General features: G+C 48.7%; 1 protein-coding gene across 1 annotated transcript; it reads right to left on the bottom strand.

The window, feature by feature from the left end:
• Nucleotides 1–1357: 1357 nt before the first annotated feature.
• OXTR (oxytocin receptor) lies at nt 1358–19127 on the bottom strand. The gene is made up of 2 exons (XM_054483510.2): nt 18064–19127; nt 1358–4209 (listed from the first exon to the last, which is right to left on the bottom strand). Exons 1-2 carry the CDS (start codon nt 18983–18985, stop codon nt 3962–3964), a joined length of 1170 nt encoding a protein of 389 aa, XP_054339485.1. The 5' UTR covers nt 18986–19127; the 3' UTR covers nt 1358–3961.
• Between the last annotated feature and the right edge of the window lie 620 nt (nt 19128–19747).

Below are 19747 nucleotides of genomic sequence, written 5' to 3'. Positions count from 1 at the left end.
TAAACAAGTCTGAAACTGTAGGGAAAGGTGGTTGGCAGACCTCAGGCATGGGGTCTGGGGAGGAGGCCAGAAATAACTGAGCCCGAGGTAGCGTTCTGAACCCCTGCGCTCATTCTTCTAGGCTCTAGTTCGGGAACGACTAAGAAATGGTGAAAATGCTCTCAAGGAGATGGGTGGGGGTAGGGGTGTATATCCAGTGGGGCTATTGAAATTGAATGTCACTTATTTGCCATAAAACAGACTCCTGTGCCATAATAAGACCCGACGTACCTGCCAGAGCTTTCACATGAAGAGAGTCACAAAGCATACCACTTGGTTCTGATGCCCAAGAATCATTAACTCCAGGGTTCCCAGGAAGGCTGTGCTCCTGGTCAGAAAATCTACTGTGAGTTGCTGTCCCTTTGATCCCTAGTGGCCTCTGTTGGCTCCTAGGATGGCAACTTCCCTGGGAACAGCAGAGACCTGGGGCATCTCTGGCTGGTGGGCAGCGAGGCATGAATGCTAACAGACCCCGCTACTGCCGCATTCACACCCAGAGCACACCAGTGTTCCAGTACATGTGCACAGAGGCCCCAGAACAGCATCCTGTTAGCTTCCCAAAGAGCAAGGACTGGCTGGTGTTGACCCTCTTCGTGCATGTCCCAGCAACACTGAGCAACGTCTTGCAGTCCAAAGATGATGCTATCTTCAGTCTCCAGGTAATACTGAAGACCTTGTGCTAAATCCTTAGACTATGAACATGGACATTTCAGTGCAAGCGTCTCTTCTCCCAGAACCTCTAGACAATGCTAGCTCATTCTATTGTGTGTGTATGCACGTGTGTGTGGCTATGTGGCTACTGCAGCATGGAGGAAGAAGAAAGTGTGTTATAAAGAGAGAGAGTGGATCTGTGGCCTTTGAGAGTGCTCCGGCTGTATCTCAGTAAGTACAAAAATGTGTCTGGAAACTTAAAAGGTGCCCCACCATGCACTGAGCTGGCCAGTCCCTGACAGTAAACCTCTGATCTATAGTGTCCTGTATTTAGTGACTAAAGGTATTTCTTAGACGTGGTCATGTCCTAACCTCAAGGCTGAGAGGACATTTGAGAACACGTTCACTAGGAAAGAAAAACCTCTGACACTCCTATTTTAAATAAAACGTAACAACCTGCAGCTACAAGGCATCATTTGTGCCTTTACAAAGTAGGGATATATTTTCACTGCTGTTACTTTTTGCCAAATAGAGACATTATCTCTTGCAGTAAAACCAAATAAGAAAATCATGAGATCCCTTCAAGCAGTGAGCCACATAGAGAAACAAAAGCTCTGAGAGGCAAGAGATTCCAAGGAATTCATCCATCAAGCTGGCCTTCTCTGAATTCATCTGTTGAAATTTTTTTGTTTATTTTTATTTTTTAAAGTTCATTGGTTTTTAGTACATTCTCAAAATCATGCACAATCACCACTAATTTCAGAACATTTTCATCACCCAAAAAAGAAACCCCAAACCCTTAGTAGTCACGCCTCATCTCCCACAGCCTCCAGGCCCTGGCAAACACTAATCTATATTCACTCTACATAGATTCGTCCACTTTAGACATTGCATTTCAATGCAATCAGACCGTATGTGGTCTTTTGCACCTGGCTTCTTTCACTTAGCATGTTTTCAAGGTTCATCCATGTTGTGGCATGTGTCAGTACTTCATTTCTTTTTAGAGTCTAATAATGTTCCATTGTGTGGATAGACCACATTTTATTTCCCATTCATCAGTTGATAGACATTTGGGTTGTTTCCACTTTCTGGCTATTACAAATAATGTTGCTATGAACATTGGTGTACAAGTTGTTGTGTGTATGTACGTTTTCATTTCTCTTGGGTAAATACCTAGGAGTGGCATTCCTGGGTCATATGGTCACTGTACGTTTAACTTTTTGAGGTACTGCCAAACTGTTTTCCAAAGCAGTTGCACCATTTACCTTCCTACCAACAATTTAAATTTCTACCAGTTTCTCTACATCCTTACCGACAATTGTTGTTGTCCATCTTTTTATTGTAGCCATCCTGGTGATTGTAAACTGGAATCTCATTGTGGTTTCGACTTGCATTTCCCTAATGAATAATAATGTTGAGTATTTTTTCATGTGCTTATTAGCCATTTGCATATCTTCTTTGGAGAAATGTCTATTCAAACCATTAGCCCATTTTTTAAATTGATTTATTTTTCTCCTTATTGTTGTGTTATAAGAGCTATTTATATATTCCAAATACAAGTCCCTTATCATATATATGACTTGCAAATATTTTCTCCCATTCTGCAGGTTATCTTTTCACTTTCTTGATAGGGTCTTTTGAATCACAAAAGCTTCAAATCTTGATTAAGTCCAATTTACCTATTTTTCCATTGGTTGCTTGTATCTTTGGTGTCATATCTAAGAAACCACTGCCTAATTCAAGGTTACAAAGATCTATGCCTATGTTTCTTTCTAAGATTTTGTAGTTTCAGCTCTTATATTTAGATCTTGGATGCGTTTTGAGTTGATTTTTGCACATAGTGTGAATAAAGGTCCAACCTCATTCTTTTGCACATGCATATCATTGTCTCAGTGCCATTTGTTGAAGAGACTCTCCTTTCTCTATTGAATTGTCTTGGGAACCTTGTCAAAAATCAATTGACCATAAGTATAAGTGTTCATATCCATACTCTTTATTCTACTCCGTATGTCTATCCTTAAACCAGTAACACACTGAGCTGATTACTCTACCTTTATCGTAAATTATGAAATCAGGAAGTGTGAATCCAACAACTTTGTTCTTTTTCAAGGCTTATTTGGGTACTCTGGGTCCCTTGCATTTCTTTATGAATTTTGGGACTAGCTTATCAATTTCTGTAAAGAAGCCAGCTATGATTTTCATAAGGATTGCACTGAATCTGTATGTCAGTTAGGATAGTATTGCCATCTCAACAATACTAAGTCTGATCCATGAACACAGGATGTCTTTCCATTTATTTAAGCCTTCTTTAATTTCTTTCAAATTTTGTAGTTTTCAGTCTTGCACTTGTTTTGTTAAGTTGATTCCTATTTTATTCTCTCTGATGGTATTATAAATGGAAGTATTTAACTTCGTTTTCATATTGTTTGTTGCTAGTATAAAGAAATACAATTCATTTTTGTATATTGATCTTGTATCTTGAAACCTTGCAGAACTTGCTTATTAGTTCTAATAGCTGTGTGTGTGTGTGTGTGTGTGTGTGTGTGTGTGTGTGTGTGTGTATTCCTTAGGATTTTCTATATACAAAACGGTGTCATCTGCAAATAGTTTTACTTCTTCTTTTCCAATCCGGATGCATTTATTTCTTTTTCTTTCCCAAATGCTTCTTAAACATTAGCTTCTTAAACATTTTTAACCCAAGTTCTAATAGGTCCGCTGTGCCAGATGGTCTTACAAGGTAATCCCCTTCTCTTAGGGCTACCCTCTGACAAGCTGGTCCCCAAGGACCCCAGCATTTGTTCGCTTAAAGGCAAATACACTTTGAGGTCAGGAGGATCTTAGCACCACCCTCCCCATCTGAGGTCCCAACCCCACTCCTTACCCCAAGTCCAGAACACTGGACTTCCTGACCCAATTGGTCACCAATCCTATATTTACCACTTTTCACAATAGCCCAGAATAAAGAAGTAAGAAGATACTGGAGTGAAATTACAAGTCCAGGAGAAAAAACAAGCCACTCACTGCCCAGGGTGGCAGTGGGTTCAGGGTGGTAGAAGTACGTGTAGGAGGCCAGGGGTTTGTCTGATGGCTGAGTCCCCTATCATCTTCCATCATGGAGGCCACTCTCCACCCCACTGAAGCCACCCCAAGGAGTGGAGGGATACAAACTGATAGGTACCTTATACACAAACATACGCCATCACCTAGGGGCAGAGCACTTACGCCAGCACAGCCCAAGCCTCAGGCTGCAGCCCTGGCCCTAGCTGGTGGGTCATGCCATGGATGGCTGGGAGCCGCTCCTCTGGCTGGAGCTGCGATGGCTCAGGACAAAGGAGGACGAGTTGCTCTTTTTGCTGGCACTCATCTCTCCCAGGCGGTTGCCCTTCAGGTAGCTGGCGGAGCAGCACAGGAAGCGCTGCACGAGTTCATGGAAGAGGTGACCCGTGAACAGCATGTAGATCCAGGGGTTGCAGCAGCTGTTGAGGCTGGCCAGGAGCATGACAATGATGAAGGCCGAGGCTGAGGGGGTGGGGGCAGGAGAAAGGAGAAAAGGGCATTAATTAACACTGGAGCCACTTCCAGACCTATCTGACTTAAACACCATTTCCTGAGCGACAGCCTTGTCCAAGTACTATATCTTGAATCACAAGATGAGGTAGTAAAGAGGCAAAGTTTGTCTTCCTTCTCCCTCCTTGTCCTGGACATGCCCTCAGGCTGTCCTCCAAACCCTCCCCACCAGGCTTAGCTCAGGCTTGGAACTGTCTCTGCCTTTCTCTCACCAGCAGCTTTCCCACTGCCTACCTCCCTCAGCAGAAGCTGAATCCATCACAGCCACCTTTTCACGCATCACTCACCCAACGAGTGTTGAGTGCCTACAACTTCGAGTGTCTACAAGCACAGTACCCAGAAGCTGCCACACCTAGTTTGCATGCTAGCCTCACCAGCGCCTAGTTACTTGAAGTCCCTAGGAAGCTTCGGTTTCCTAATCTTTAAATGGGCATAAGGAGAGTGCCCAAACCTCTGGAGACTGCTGCAAGAATTAAAGAGTGCCTGGTACACAGTGGGTGCCCAATAAATGATGGCTGCTATCACGACAATGTGCCGGGCAAATCAATCAAATAAAATGAGAAACACCACGATGCAGACATCTTATGGGTTAGGTAGGCACCGGAAGGGAGTGCCACTCTGAGAGTCATGGCCAGCCCCACAAACGGGGCATGTGAGCTGATTCCCAAAGATGCCTATGGTTTGTCCAGGCAGAGCAGGGAAGAAATGTGCTCCAAGCAGAAGGAATGGCACCAGCAAAGGCATGGCGGCAAGAAAGTGTGTGACATCTTCATGGCTGATCAACTGAAAGCATCTCCATGAAGCTGTGCCTAAGAGCACTGCTTCAGCATGACAATAAGACTCATGCAGGAAAAAGAAAGTGACATGGAAATTATCTGAAGCACTCTGTAAAGGCTATTATACTGAGGACTCATGGAGTTGCAGGCAAAATTAATGATCAGAAATCAGCTTCAAGACATTGCCTGTCACAAGCTGAAACTTCAAGGGGGAAGAAAAAAATCCTAATTCTAGCTACTTCCAAGCACGGGGATAAAAATCTGGCTTCTTTCAGTGGCCTTAAATCTGAACAACCAGACATCTCCCGATGACAGACAAGGCCAGGCAACATCTCCAGAAACCCACAAGGAAAACAACTAAGAATTGTGTTCAGCCACCTCCTTGTGTGTGAAGGCAACTGCAAGAAGGCTGGGAAAATCCACTAGTCTTCTTTCTGTCTGCTCTGCAAAATTTTTCGACAAATAACTCTAGAGTTCAGAGCTAAATCCAGGGAAGGACTCTTCACTGGGGATGCTCAAGAGGTGCAAAATCTAGATGTGGCCACTGATGAAGAGAACAGAGATGTTTGTCAGCAAAGTCTTCAAGCACCAAGGGAAGAAAGGCAGTTGGTTGTTGGTAAGTCTACATGAGTGGCTCTCAAAGTGGGCACCCCCCTCAGAGCGACACATCACATGGGAACTTGCTGGAAATGCACATTCTCAGGCCCCACCCCAGAATTACCCTCTGGAGGTAGGGCTCAGGAATGTTGTAATTCTAATGCACCCTCAAGGTTAAGAACCACTGGTCTAATTAATTTGTGCACCTGTTGGAACAAGAGCAAGCTACGACAGACAGAAAACAAAATTCTTGCAAAAGAGAGTTTTTAGAAAGCAAAGAATGGAAATTTAACTCTTAGTACTAAAATAATAAAGAACAGAAAGGAGGAAAAGTGAAAGAAAAATGATCAATATTACTAAATTCACTGGTTTTAACAAAAAATATTTTGTTAAGAAATTTGCTTTGATTTGGATGGATAAGAAGATGAATTTAAGTTTAGAAACTCTGATGGAATATTTCACCAACAAAATTGAAATTCACCCACAAGACTAAAAACAGAATGTCTTAGAAATAATGAAAGAGGCAAAAATCAACATGCAAAAGTCAACATTTACAAACTACCAGCCACAAAGGGAAGGACATAGGTGTATAAAGCTTTGCAATGAGGTAGAAGGAAACATCAGGGATGAAGTTCACAGAAAGACACTGTGTTTTGCCTAGTTGGACAGTTATTTGGCACAATCTTATCTGTTCATTTAAGCTATTGGTCTCACTCTTTGCCCTTTGGATCTTTCAACTTTTTTATCCTATTTTTTAAAAAACTACAGAAACATCAACAACAAAGAAGAAAATAGTTAATGAATTCCTAAGTAGCCACCAATCCTTCTGCCTCCAAGAGGCTGGTCTGGGTGGGAGAAGTCTGGCCAGCATCTCTGATCCCACCTGGCGGCCACAGACACGAGTGACCTCAAGTGGGTCCTCAGGGGATGAAGGGCCCTCTCTAAGCTGAACCTGCTCGTGTCAAGTTACTAACACTAAGGGCACATTTGGCTGTTCTTAATTTGTCAATATCCTAGTCACCCAAAGTCCTTAAGTTTCCAGGAACAGCACTTCAAAGCACTACCATCAGGGGGAGATCTATTTGGAACACAAAGCAGGGACTATGGAGCATATTTCAAAGGGCTGAGGCAGCAGGAATAAAGGCCCATGGTTGAGAACAGCCAAGATCATTCAGGGACTTCCCGGGAGGCAAGAAGGGAAAAGGGGAGTTTCACAAGAGAAGAGGTTGGAAAGACGGTTTAGAACCAGACAGGAGGATCTTAAATCCAGGCAGAGTCTGCCCACTTTACTGTATGGGCAATAGGGAGCCACTGATGGTTACTGAGCAGGTGAGCGACTACGGATTCCACTTCAACCTGCTTTCTGCACTTATTGTATCTTGTATAGGCCATAGCATTCCCCTTTCTGATGGCTAGAAAGGCTTCACAGGATTACAGAGGACTTGGAACGGAACAAAGCATGGAAAATATTGTCCTTACATTTCACAATGTTATTTCCATGTGAGGATGTGACAATGTTGACCATCATAATCACTGCTCAAGCCTGCCCAGAAGAGTACAGTTTTCAAAGTAGCCTTACCCTCATTTTATAGATGAGGAAAATGAAACTCAGAGAAGGGCACACAGCAAGTCACCCTGTGTTCATACATAAAAGTAATGAAGACTGATTCCTTTTAAAAAGAGGTTAGCATCCTCACAGGTCAGGTTGGTTCCAATTAGTGAATCCTGTCAGTCCCAAAGCCAAGACAGAAGCTGGTTAGGCAGTTTGCCTAATGTTATGATCTGAGGGACAGAGAGCAACTTCCCTGTTCCCAAAACAAATGTGGTCCACCACTGAGAGTAAGCAGTGCCCATTCCCCATTTTTGATGCTGTGGATGCTGTGGTGGCCCCTGGGTACCCATTCCTCTAGCTGCCCAAGAGCTGCCTGCCAAATGCTCACAGCTGAGCTCCTCTCTGGGCATTGCCTTTGGCCAAAAGGAGCTGCCACACCCAATGACTGCTTAGTGCAAATGTGCAAAGGCCAGGCCCCATGCCTTTATCCGGGCTTCTCTGAAGGGCCATGGCCATTCCCAAGCTCCCGGTGAGACTGGCCTCCCTCCCCATTTCCACACAATGCAGCCACAATGATGTCAGCACAGAGAGGAGGACCTACAAGTCCTCATGGGCCTGACCTGGAAAGGTCTGCTATGCAGCGAGCACCTTCTCCAGGTCCCTCAGGAAAGGAAGCTGTTCACAGTGGGAGCCCCCTGGCCCACAGAAATACTGGCTGAGAGGCAGGGAGGAGAACCCAGGAACTCAGGATCCAGACACAAAGCCCTGGGGCCTGGATCCCCCTCCCACCTAATCACTCTCTGAACTACATCTGAGTGAACTAGTGCCTGAGCCTCAGTTTCCTTATGTGTAGCATGGAGGCGGCACTCATAAGGCTATTGGGAAAATGAAAAAAAAAAATTAAAGATAGTGTAAAAGGGCTTTGTGACTGGCAAAGTGTTTATTCAAATAATTATTATTAATATTAGTATTAATGCATGTGAAGTATGACCAACTATAGCAATTCTTTAAAATCCAAGTTTGAAGACTCCCAATCCCAGAACAATTAAAGAAATTATCCTTAGCCCATTTTCCCAACACTTCTCAAAAGTTAAAAAAAAAAAAAAAAAATCAAACCCCGGAGTCCTCAGATTGAATTACCTGATAAGAAAGGAACTCTAGACAGTCCATTTTGGAAAAACTTATTCTGCCAGTGACCAAGAAATCCAAAAGGGAAGGTTGCTGCAACCGTGGGCAGGAGCAGGATCTTAGGGTCTTCGCTGGAAAAGCCAGTTCTAATCATGTCTCTCCCACTTGCCTGCCATAAAAATCACATCTTGCCCCATGATCGAGTCCTGAGTGTGTACCAGACTGCAAACTTACTCTCTCCCATCTTGAAGAGGAGGTGCTGTCCACCAGACTCCGCGGGAGCTGCTGGCCTCACACTTATGGCATTTCTTGGAGGAGGAAGAGGTCAGACATCCATCCTTTCATTCTGCCTCCACTCCATGCCATGCACTGAGTAGGTGCTGGGATCTAAGTGGAGTCCCTGCCCTCAAGTGATTTCCAGACTCAGGATGAAAAAGAGAGACTTCAAAGACCAGCAGAATATTGAACAGGGGGTAAAGCATTTGGGAAGGGGCTGCTGGGCACAAGACTGGGGACTAGGGGTGGTTTTCAAGTGCAGCCTCTTATGTGCCAAGCAGGGGACATGAGCAGAAACAGCCACACACCAAACGCCAACATCCCCTGCTGGGCAATTCTGCCTCTGGGAGAATCAACTCTGCATTTCTACTTGGCACCATGATTTGTGGAGGGGTGGGAGGCGGAGGTCCATGTTCCATCCTTCCCAGCCTGGCTTTCCTCAAGCCCCAAGAACTCCCCTGTTAGGATTTCCCGGCACTCTCTCCACCCCAGCACTGAAACTCCAAATTAGCCCAGAACAGCTGACGGGCAGCTGGCCACGGCCTTTCTGGGCTGTGCTGTTCCTGAGGCTACTGGCACGTTTCACATGACTCAAAGACACATGGCCAAGATCGGCTGGGTCAAAGCAAGCCCATCAACTTTACAAAAGGCCCGCACTTGAGAAACCAATCATTTGCCACGAGGCCTCCCCAGAGTACCAGGAATTCAGATGTAAGTCCCTTGTTCCTACAGGACTGTGCAGGCATCTGGGAACAAAACTATGGAAGGCCCTTTCTTAAGAAAATGATTTTTGAATGTACGCTTATAAAAAGATTGAGTCTTAATATATACTATAGGGTGCCTTCCTAAAAAAGACCACTATTTTACAACTGTGATTTTTCTAAAAATCACAGATGTGTGATCACCCCGTGTAGTGCAAGGTCTGGGTGAAGAGCCAAACGGGCGGGCCACAGAGTCGAAAATGGGTTTCTCTGACAGCACTGCTCTGATCTGGTAGGTGTGCTGGACTCACTGGGCTGGGCCTGAGAATAACCACATTCTGGAAGAAGACAAGCCAGGGTCTTCCTGCAAACGACCAGCCCTTCACTACCCTTTAAGGAATGACAAGGCCCTCCAGCCAATCTGGGCCACACGTGTAAAGGCAAACAGTGAGTGCTGGTAAAAGATAATATATTAAAGCTTTGCTGCTCAAAGTGTAGCCAATGGCTGATAGGCATCACCTGTTTCCTTGTCAAAACTACAAGCTCTTGGGGCCCCACTCCAGACCTACTGAATCAGAATCTGCATTTTAACAAAATACACATTAAAATTTGAGCAGCTTCCTTCCAACTGGCTCAAATCGTATAGATAGGAAAGAAGAAATGAATAAAGTAACTGTCCACCGTTCTTGATCTCAGTGTGGAATGTGCATCTGCTTCTTTGCATAGTAAGCTCCTACTCATCCCTCAAAAACCCTTTTCAAATGATACTTCCCCTCTGAAACCCTCCTGATTTCTCCCCAGGGAGACAGATCAACTAATGCCTTCTCAGGGCATTTGCAGTATTTGGTAAATAAATAGCTCTATAACAGCATCACCCCATCATATTGTCATTATTTTTTGATACTCTTTGGCTGGGGCTGTGTCTTATTGGTGGCTCTGTCCTTAGGCTGCTAACAGGTACTGGAAAATAGGAAGAGTTCAATAAGGAGCTGAATTGAACTGAAGCATGAAATTAGCAGGCAAGAGGTCCTGATAAATCGGCCACCGCTGTCAGTATGTTGGAAGGGCTACAAATAATTTCCCTGCTCAACCACAGGATATGGCCTCCCAATAAGGTGACTGGACTCAAATGCAATTCCCTCTGGGAAAATTAAGTTCGCCCTCAGATATGGTCAGATGGAGAGAAAGGGAGAGAAACAGAATGTGCAAGAGTGCTATTGGGGTGGGAGGTATGGGCCAGGAGGGCAGAAGCCCACAGTCTCAAAGCATCTGACTAAAGGGCAAGAAGCCTTAGCTCCCGGCTGAGCACAAAATGAGATACTGGCAGAGGCTGCCCCTCAGTGCAGAAATCAGCAGTAAGGATTTGGGCCTTGGGGCTGGGACACTGGACACCACCTGGTTACACCTCCCTCCCACCCATACCTTAGACAAGACCCAGCCTAGGGTGCCTCTAAACCAGAGCTAGAACCTTCCAGCTGGCCTCCTGCCCCCTCCAGGTGAGACAGTTGTTTCTCTTTCAATACTCTTGTTCCCAGCATCCTTGGACTTGCCACCATGTGCCAAATGAAACTGCAGCCCCTTTGCTGAAATGCTAGGCCTGTACCCAAAATGACTCCCACTCCATCAGCTATGCTGACTTGCACCAGCAGGATGTTCCACTCTCTCTACAACCTAAGCCCTATTCTGAACTTCAGAAACCTGAGATTCTGAACCCCAGAAACCTGAGTTGTGGGCAGGCTCAGCCCCACACCTGAAGTCAGCACTGCCACTCCACCTGACACTAACCCAGCAGAAACTGGGGGTGTCCCTCCCAGAGGTCTGTGGGTGTACCCAGAACTCTGTGATCAACCTTGACCACACTGTCCCACATTTATGCATGTCAGCAGCTGGCCGCAGGAGGACGAGGGCTTGGGAAGGCCCCTTTCCAACTCTCTTCACTTGGGGGTTGACAGATGAAAGCAGAGGTTGTGTGGACAGGAGCCTGCAGAGGCATCAGTAACTGTTTTTTTGGAGTGAATGAGTTAGCATTCAGAGGAAGAAGCCCCGCAAACTGGGAAAACAGGGATGGTGTCCTGAAAGGGGCACTGGATGAGGCTGCCATGCTCAGCTTTTCAAGCTGTGCACCACAAAGCTCCTAGGAACACCCTGTTCATAGACCATGAGGTAAAAGGCATCCCCTGGAGTTGTGCCACAAAGCAGCCCACACAATGGACTTGGGCTTCAAAGGATGGGAATCCATGGAAGAAACTGAGGTAGGTGTTCCCATTGGCAGGAAAGGTATTAGCATAGGTGCAAAGACAGCAAGGCCACAGGAACTTGTGGAAAGCGGCAAATCATCGGGCCTGGCTGGTGGTACACAAGGCAGGCTGACCAGAGACCAGGGCAACAAGAGAGTACTCACTTGTTGGGTATTAGTTTAAAAAGCAGAACAGGGGGTCTAAGCCAGCAGTTCTTAACCAGGGATGACTTTGCCCCTTAGTGAACTTTTGGCAATGTCTGGAGACAGTTTTGGTGGCCGCAGTTGGCAGAGAGGTTGCTAATGGCACATAGCATGTAGAGGACAGGAATGCTGCTAAATATCCTACCATGCACAGAACAGCTCCTCCCCGAAACACATACACACACGCCCAAGATTATCCAGCCTAAAATGCCAATAGTGCTAAAGTTGAAAAATCATGCTCTAAACCAAGAAAGTGATAATGGAAAGAGAAAGCAAAGTGCCAACATGAGGCATGTGGTGCAGCTAAGATGATGAATTGGTGGACACAGGGAGGATGCGAGGGGCATGGCACTGAACCCAGAGTGCTGGGAGGGCAGTGCCATCAGCAGATGTGTACCTAGGTGGGTGTGTGTGTAAGTGTTGCAGGAAGAGCCCAAGATGACAGGACCTTGGGGCCAGATAGTGGGGGAGGGCTCGGCTTCCATGGATCTGAGGCAGGTCCAGGGATCTAACAAGTGCCCAGGAGATCCCCAAGCTGAAGGGGTAGATCATCAGGAAAACTGCTGGCCTGGGGTGGCAGGGGTTGGGGTAGCCATGCAGTGCATCAGTCTCTAGTGTAAGACGGCTGGGTTCCAATCCCAGCTCCATCACTTACTCAGCAGTGAGCGTGGGCAGGTCACACCTCTCTAAGCCTCAGTTTCTTCATCTGTAGAAAAGCCATGATGGGCCCCTGCCTTGCTGCATTAGGGTGAGGAGCAGAAATGGCCTGGGCACAGGCCTTGCTCACAGTAGGGACTCAGCCAGTGGTGGCTGCTGTTACCAAGTGATCCCACTCCTCCCTTCACCAAAGCTGAGGCCCAGAGAGGGTGTCTAATTCCATTATGAGCTGTTATCCCCATTGCTCAGATGGGAATGGCAGAGATCCAGAGGCCATCAAGAGACATTGCCCCAAATGACACAGCGGGCAACAAGACCAGGTCCCAGAAGGGGACTGGCTACTTCCCAGTACTGTCTCCTGGGGCTGGGGGCTCTGGCAGGTGGGGTCTGGTGTACAGGGTCTGGCTTCAGGCCCTGGGAGGGAGTCCTGTGGGGTTGCCTTTGCTTCCAAAAGTTGCCGGGGCAAGGTGGTAAGGTCAGCAGGTGGGCCAGTGCCTCAGGTCACACTCAGACATGCCAGCCCCAGGCCACAGACCTGATCCAGCCTCCACAGACAGCATGATGCAGCCAGGGCACCTGCTAATCTCCTCCTGATCTGAGGCCCTCCACAGCCCCTCTTCCCCTGCTCACCCCTCCCGAAACCCACACAGACAGCCATCAAATGGAAAAATGATGTAGCAGGGCCTCACCCAAGATGCTGGTTTAGGGAATGTTTTTCTTTGAGTTTTTGTTTTTTGCTTTTTGTCTTTTTAGCTGTTATTTATCAAACCTCTGGGGGGAAAAGAAGTGAAATCACCTCAGGGCAGAAACCCTAAGGGAAAGCATTAATATTAGCTAAGAACATAAAAGAACACACAATTACTTAATCATATAAGAGTCTGAAGTTAACTGTCCATCTAATTGTGATTTGTACCCAGAAGGGCCGAGCTTGTGCACTCTTCATGGCCCAGAATGAATATCCTGTCCAAGCTTCTCCTGTCAACCCATCATGCTCTCCACATAACTGAGTCACCTCAAGAACAAGCCCCTCCAAGGGGCCTGGTCCCCCACACCTCGGGCACAGCATTCATGGAAAGGAAAGGTGTATGGGACATGCCCGAGGGTCCTCAGTCCCACAGAAACAGGGAGGGGCTGGGAAGTTCATTCTACAGATGGGGAAACGATTCAAACCGGGCCTCCTGTTCTTGTCAGCCTTCCTCCCAGTCCAATGCTCCTGACAGACGTTCGGTTGCCCCAGTGACGGGGCGCTCCTTTCTTTCCCAGGTTGCCAATTCTGTTTTGGAGGGCTACTTAGAAAGTTCCTATTCCTCCTGAGTCCAGCTCTTCATGCCCATCCCTGCCCCATCTCACTCACCTCCCTGCTCCCATTTTCCACATGTTTGGCAAGCACTGGTTGAGCTATCAATGACTGTGCAGCCTTGTGCCAGGCATCCCCTGGAGTAAAAGGCATCCCCTGGAGTTGTGCCACAAAACAGCCCACATATTGGACTTGGGCTTAACAAGCAGGGAACAGGACAAGCAGCGTCCCTGCTGTGATAGGGCTCACAGTCCACCTCTCCAGCCTTAACAAGCTTCTCTCCCACCTCCCAGCCTCCCTGAACACACCGCCTGCTGTCCACTCCCATTCCCTCCACCCAGGCTCAAGACAAGAATCCCCACCTTGTCCATCAGGAAGGGGCCATAAGTCACACCATTTAATCCTCACAACAACCCCACGCAGTGAGCTGTGCTATCCTTATTACATGAAGGAGGAGGCGGAGGCTCAGAGCGGGTAAAACAACTGGCTTAAGGACACTGGAATGGGCATTTTACCAGGGAGATGCTGGAAGGAGAAGACTAGAGACAGAGACCCCAAATCCTGTCCATCGCACCCAACCAACATCAACCAACCCTAGAAATGCAAACAACCCCACTCTACCAAACTCCCTCCTCATCCTCATCTCCTCCCTCAGAACTGCCCCAGGGGCAAAGTCCCTGCAACCAGCATAGAAAATGCCACTGGGTTCAAGGGAAAAGGCTGGTGCCAAATCTTTGGCTTTGGAATTTAATTCTGAAAGATATATAAAGGGCTTGTCAAACCCTGCATGGGGCATCTGGTCTCACCAGCCTCACCAAGTCAGCACCTGACAGTATCCGGCTGCTTGGGAAAACAGATCTCATTAAATTACTCAGATGCTTCCATTGGCTCTTTCTTCTGAATCATGGAAATATTTAAACTCAAAGTTTTCCTCTTTGGTTCTTATAATGAGTAACCACGTGTAGAGCTTGTCTATACACAGAGAGACTATTATTATTAATAGTATTATTACTATTATTGTAATAGTTTTATTTTCCTTTTCTTCTCCCTACTGCCTGCTTTATCCCAGTTTCCTTATATCTATTTTATCTTGTTGAGGTACCTAAATTTTTGTCCACCACTGCACATTACTTTTGGAACAAGGTGACCTTTAAACCCATAAAGGCAGCCCTTGGTATTTGTGAAGGCGTATGAGGGAATGAAGTTGCTCAAGGGAGAGATGGAAAAGAGAGAGCAAATGCTGAAGCAGAGAGGGACTTTGGGTCCCTGGGCCACCACATCTGCAGCCACCAGAAGCATGACATTCCACCCACTCTGGCAGCCTTGATGGGTGGCCATTGGTTAAGCTTCCCTATCCCCTGGGGTTTTCATGATAAAGCAGGAACAGACCCATGTGTGCCCCACCTCTCTTGCCTCCCTGTGAGCCTGCTCCACCCGCAAGCATCCGTGGATGGTGTCATACTGTTAGCCACAGGCTTCAGTACTGGCTCCTCAGGCGATGAGTGGAGAGCCCTGGTCTAGATATTTCTGCATCTAAATTCTGTCCTCTTGGAGAGGAAAGTGGGGCTGTGCATTAATTCCACTCTTCTGATAACAACCTCTCGAGGTAGCTCGAGTGTGGTTCTCTTTTATTCCTTCCTTAACCCTTGCTGGTGGCCTCTGGATTGAGAGGTATCTCCAAAGTGATGCAGATACCATTTCCACCTGCTACTTGCAATTATCCAAATTAAGGCCAAGTGGACACACGGCTGGTGTTCTAACTGAGCTTGCAGCCACTCTGACCCCTGCATCCCCAAGGCCTAGGCATGATGTGGCCAGGCTGCTGGTGGCCAGAGTCCACGTCATCACCTCTGTGTTTGATGAGGCGCTCACATCTGGACCAGGCTCCTGCTCCTGACTGTGTGCTTGGGGCAGAGGGGAGGTCCCAGCTGCAGCAGCGTCATGAATCCCTGCCGGTCTGTGTTTGGATTCTTCCCAGCACCCGAGACAGAATGCCGAGGAGGACCAAGAGAAGCCCTGGGTTTTTCATGCAACACCCACCCTTCCCTGTAAATTCCTAAAGAAGCAAAGGGAAGTAGGACCTGAAATTCTTAAAGTCCTCTTCTTTCCCTGCCCCTTGGGCTTAAGCAGGAGCCCATCTCTACTGAGGGTCTCGTCCCCAGGAAAATCCTCAGAGGCCCACAAACACTCAAGAGGCCTGGTACCTCCACTCTGGCCAGGATGTGTGTGCGTCTGTTTTTTTCTCTCTCTTTTGCTTCTAAGACAAAGAAATCAATTGTTGACATGCTTTTAAAGTGTAGAAAAGATCTAAACTTCACTTCATGGTACGTGTGATGTGTTAACCACACACTCTCCTTCTTTAGGGAGGACACACAGTGAGAAGAGGAGTGCAGGTGAGGGGGCTGAACAGCAGGAAGCCGTAGAGGAGGGAGCTGGGAGGAGAGGGAAGGAGAAAAATCACCAGATACTCAAGACATGAATGGGAGAGGCAAGGGGACCCCAAGGAGAGAGGAGCGGAATGTCTGTTGAATAAATTAACTGAATGCTGAAATGTCCTCATTCTAAAAGCAAGACACTAAGGCTCAAGGGGAACAAAGGGATCTCTCATCTAATATCCCAAAGCTAGTAAGGGCTGGAGGAGGACTAGACCCCACATCTCTCCAGTATCTACTCCAAGGGGTGCTGGTTTCACTTCCTTGATAGTTGGTGTTCAAGCTCCTCAAGACCTGGATCTGGTTTCTTCAGATCTGCCCAGGAAACAGATATGGCCTAAGGCCTTACTTAAAGACTTCCACTACTGGCTTTTGCCCAATCCCACTCCCTCATCACATGTCCTTCATAGGAACCCTGGCACAGGAAACATCAGCTCTGCCTCTGACTTGCTGTGTGACCTGGTGCAAGTGCCTTCTTCTCTCTGGGCCCTAGAACCCTCTCTGTAAGGTGTTACCAGGGGCCACAGGCATTCAGTAAATATTGAATAACCAGTGTCTTGGCCACTAAAGCAAACACTGAGCTAACCGGGAGGGTTCCGTAAAGCCTGGAGCCTGTGATTTTCAGAAAGGACCAAAGCAAAGTTACCAAACTGAATGAAAGCAGCTGGCACTGAGATTTCAGCTTCCCAGGATGCATGTATTTGAGACTATTGGGAGCAGTAGTAACTGCACACAGAAATGGGACATTTGCAGTGTCTGGAGTGCAGAAAGGGTGAAAGCAAATCCTTTGGTCTTTCTTTACAAACATTTGAAGTCCCCAGCAACCAGTATGCGTTATGGGATTACCTTCAAACAAAAACTTATAAATCATTCACCACCAGCAATCACCCCTCCTGCTCTTTCCAAATGAGCTACTGGAAAGGGGTTGGGGGGCAGGGAGTGACAGGAAGCTGCCTGGTGCTCTGTGCCTTGGGGACAGCCACCCAGCACCAGCCACAAACCCCAGAGCCCTAGGGTGCCTCTGTTCCTCCAAGCTTTCTCCCTAGGTCGCCCTCTTCTATGCCCTCCTCTTAGCTTTCTGGCACAGGTCAGGAATGGACAATTGCCCCACCCTCAGCCTTGTCCTCAGCAGTCCTCCAACCTGGAAGGCAAATTCCCTGCCTACAGAAATCACCCAGCCTCCCCCTCAAACTTGAATGTGCCCCTCAAGGCTTTCTTCTCTTTCCTCCAAGTGGAAGTGAAGTCTCAGTCCTGGGCACTCTCCTCCCTAAGCCTGCCCACCGCTCCTTGCAGTACTCACCTCTCTGCTTGGAGACTCATCACCTCCACTTGATGAGGGGTTCAGGGATTTGTCTTCACCTCTCCCTTGGACTCCTCTGCCCCCCAACACCCCCTTCAACTACTAGGTGCTTGGTTGGACAAATCGCCCACCCCTGCAAGGCTGTCCTTGTCCAAACCAGACTTCTTGGCTTCAAGTGGATTTCTTGAACTTAAAGTGGAAGTTCATCTTAACGTGAACTTGAAGTTGAAGGAGCTGGAGCTTGGCCAGGGGTTCCAAACTTACCTCCACCACCTCCTCCTAAGCACGTGGGAAAGCAGATGGAGTCCCTTGAACCTGTTTCCACCACCACAGTAAACCCTACAGCCCATATGCAGCCCAAGGACTGTACTAAGGACTTTAACTGCATTTTCTCATGGCATTCCCCTATGCCTGGTGACAGTTAGTACTTTTATCCTTATTGCCACCTTAGAGAAGAGAAAGTGGAGGCTCAGGGAGGTTAATTGCCCTAAGTCACTTGGCCAAGGGATGATAGAGCAGTGACTCTGTGGGATTTCAAACCCGCGTATCCCCTAGGAAGTCCACAGACCCCTGGACATTCTGAGGCAGCAAGATAAGGGCCTGCCCCCGCCACCAGGCTCCCTCCTCCTGGGTCTCACAGCCCTGGCTACCTTCCTTGGGCGCGTTGGCATCCCAGACGCTCCACATCTGCACGAAGAAGAAAGGCGTCCAGCACACGATGAAGGCCAGCACGATGATGAAAGTCATCTTGACCGTGCGGATCTTGGCCTTGGAGATGAGCTTGACGCTGCTGACACGCGCCAGGGCCACGCGCCCCCCATCGCCAGCCGCCGCGCCCTCTGGCGCCTCGGCCGCCGCCGCTGCAGCGGTCTTGAGCCTCAAGTTCTGCCAGATCTTGAAGCTGATAAGGCCGTAGCAGGCAGCGAGCACGATGACCGGCACGATGTAGACAGCTAGCGTGATCCACGTGATGTAGGCCTTGGGTCCCCAGGGCTGGATGAAGACTGCCCAGCAGTCGAAGACGCCGTCAGCCACCTCGCGCAGAGAGAAGATGTGCACCTGCGGCGCGCTGGCCACCAGGCAGCCGAGCCACGTGGCGAGCACTGCCAGGCGGTCGGTGCGGCGGCGCAGCGAGCGCAGCGGCTGGCAGATGGCCAGGCAGCGGTCCAGCGACATGAGCAGCAGCAGGTAGGTGGAAGCGAACATGCCCACCACCTGCAAGTACTTGACCAGGCGGCACAGCAGGTCGGGCCCGTAGAAGCGGAAGGTGATGTCCCACAGCAACTGCGGCAGCACCTGGAACACTGCCACCACCAGGTCGGCGATGCTCAGGTGCTTCATGAAGAAGAAGAGGCGCGAGTGCTTGTGGCGCGTGGTGCGCAGCGCCAGCAGCACACACGCATTCCCGCTCAACGCCAGGAACAGGATGAGACACAGCACCGCCACCTCCACGCGCGCCAGGGCCTCGTTGCGCCGCGGGGGTCCGGCGGTGCGGTTGCCCTCGGCCCCCGGCGGCGCGGCGCTGGCGTTGACTGCCTCGGCGCTCCAGTTGGCTGCGAGCGCGCCCTCCATGACCTTGGCGGCCGCGGTGCGCCCCGGCCTTCGAGCCCTTTACGGCTTGGCGCGGCGGGGCCGGATCCGGCGTGTCGGAGGGTGTAGGGGCGCCTGGGGCTCCACTCCTGGAGACTCCACAGACGGATCTGCTGGGTCCACCCTGAAACAAACCGGGAAGGCCGTGAGGAGACCGCTGCGTTTCTCTTCCGACGCGGGTAGGGCGTGCTTGTCCCATTCCCAGGAACCCAAGTCATCTGAAACACGGGGCACAACCGCTGGCCTCGGGTTGCTCAGCCGCCACCCCAGAAATCCCCGTTGGAGGTACCTCCTCTGAGCCACTGCAAATGAGCGGGAATCCTCTACCAGCCACAAGCCCAGAGCCCCCAGCGTGCCAATTCCTTGGGATGTCCAGCGGCTTCCACTGGGGGAGAAGGGAGGGTCAAAATCAGCAACTTTCCTCCAGGAGTGGGAATCTAAAACCAAATCACCTCCCCGAGGGATCTCCAAACTACCTACTCGCCCCACGCTCTGACCCTCAGCATATCCACCTCCCGCGGGACCCCCAAACCAGCCCCTCTCCTAGTAAACGTTAATTCAAGTACTTCCTCCGGAAATCCCCAAATAGCCACTTGCCTGGGAAACCCCGGCTCTAGTCCTTCCCCGTCTAACCCCCTTTTCTAAGACGGTCAGCCGTCACTCCCTGAACTTCCACAGCACCTGCTTCGGTGGAAACCCGGTTCTGCAGTCCCTCCTGGGGGAACCCCTACCTCAAAGCCCAGG

Source organism: Pongo pygmaeus, chromosome 2 (assembly GCF_028885625.2).
Source record: "Pongo pygmaeus isolate AG05252 chromosome 2, NHGRI_mPonPyg2-v2.0_pri, whole genome shotgun sequence".
In the NCBI taxonomy this organism is placed as follows: domain Eukaryota; kingdom Metazoa; phylum Chordata; class Mammalia; order Primates; family Hominidae; genus Pongo; species Pongo pygmaeus.
This window is presented reverse-complemented; position numbering and strand designations above follow the sequence as displayed.

What these genes read in the sequence shown, in the direction of transcription:
- OXTR (XM_054483510.2), bottom strand. Translation starts at nt 18,985, where the DNA reads ATGGAGGGCGCGCTCGCAGCCAACTGGAGCGCCGAGGCAGTCAACGCC. An exon ending in TGCCAACGCGCCCAAGGAAG is followed by an intron (nt 4,210 to 18,063) that starts GTAGCCAGGGCT and finishes CCACCCCCTCAG; the next exon opens with CCTCGGCCTTCATCATTGTC.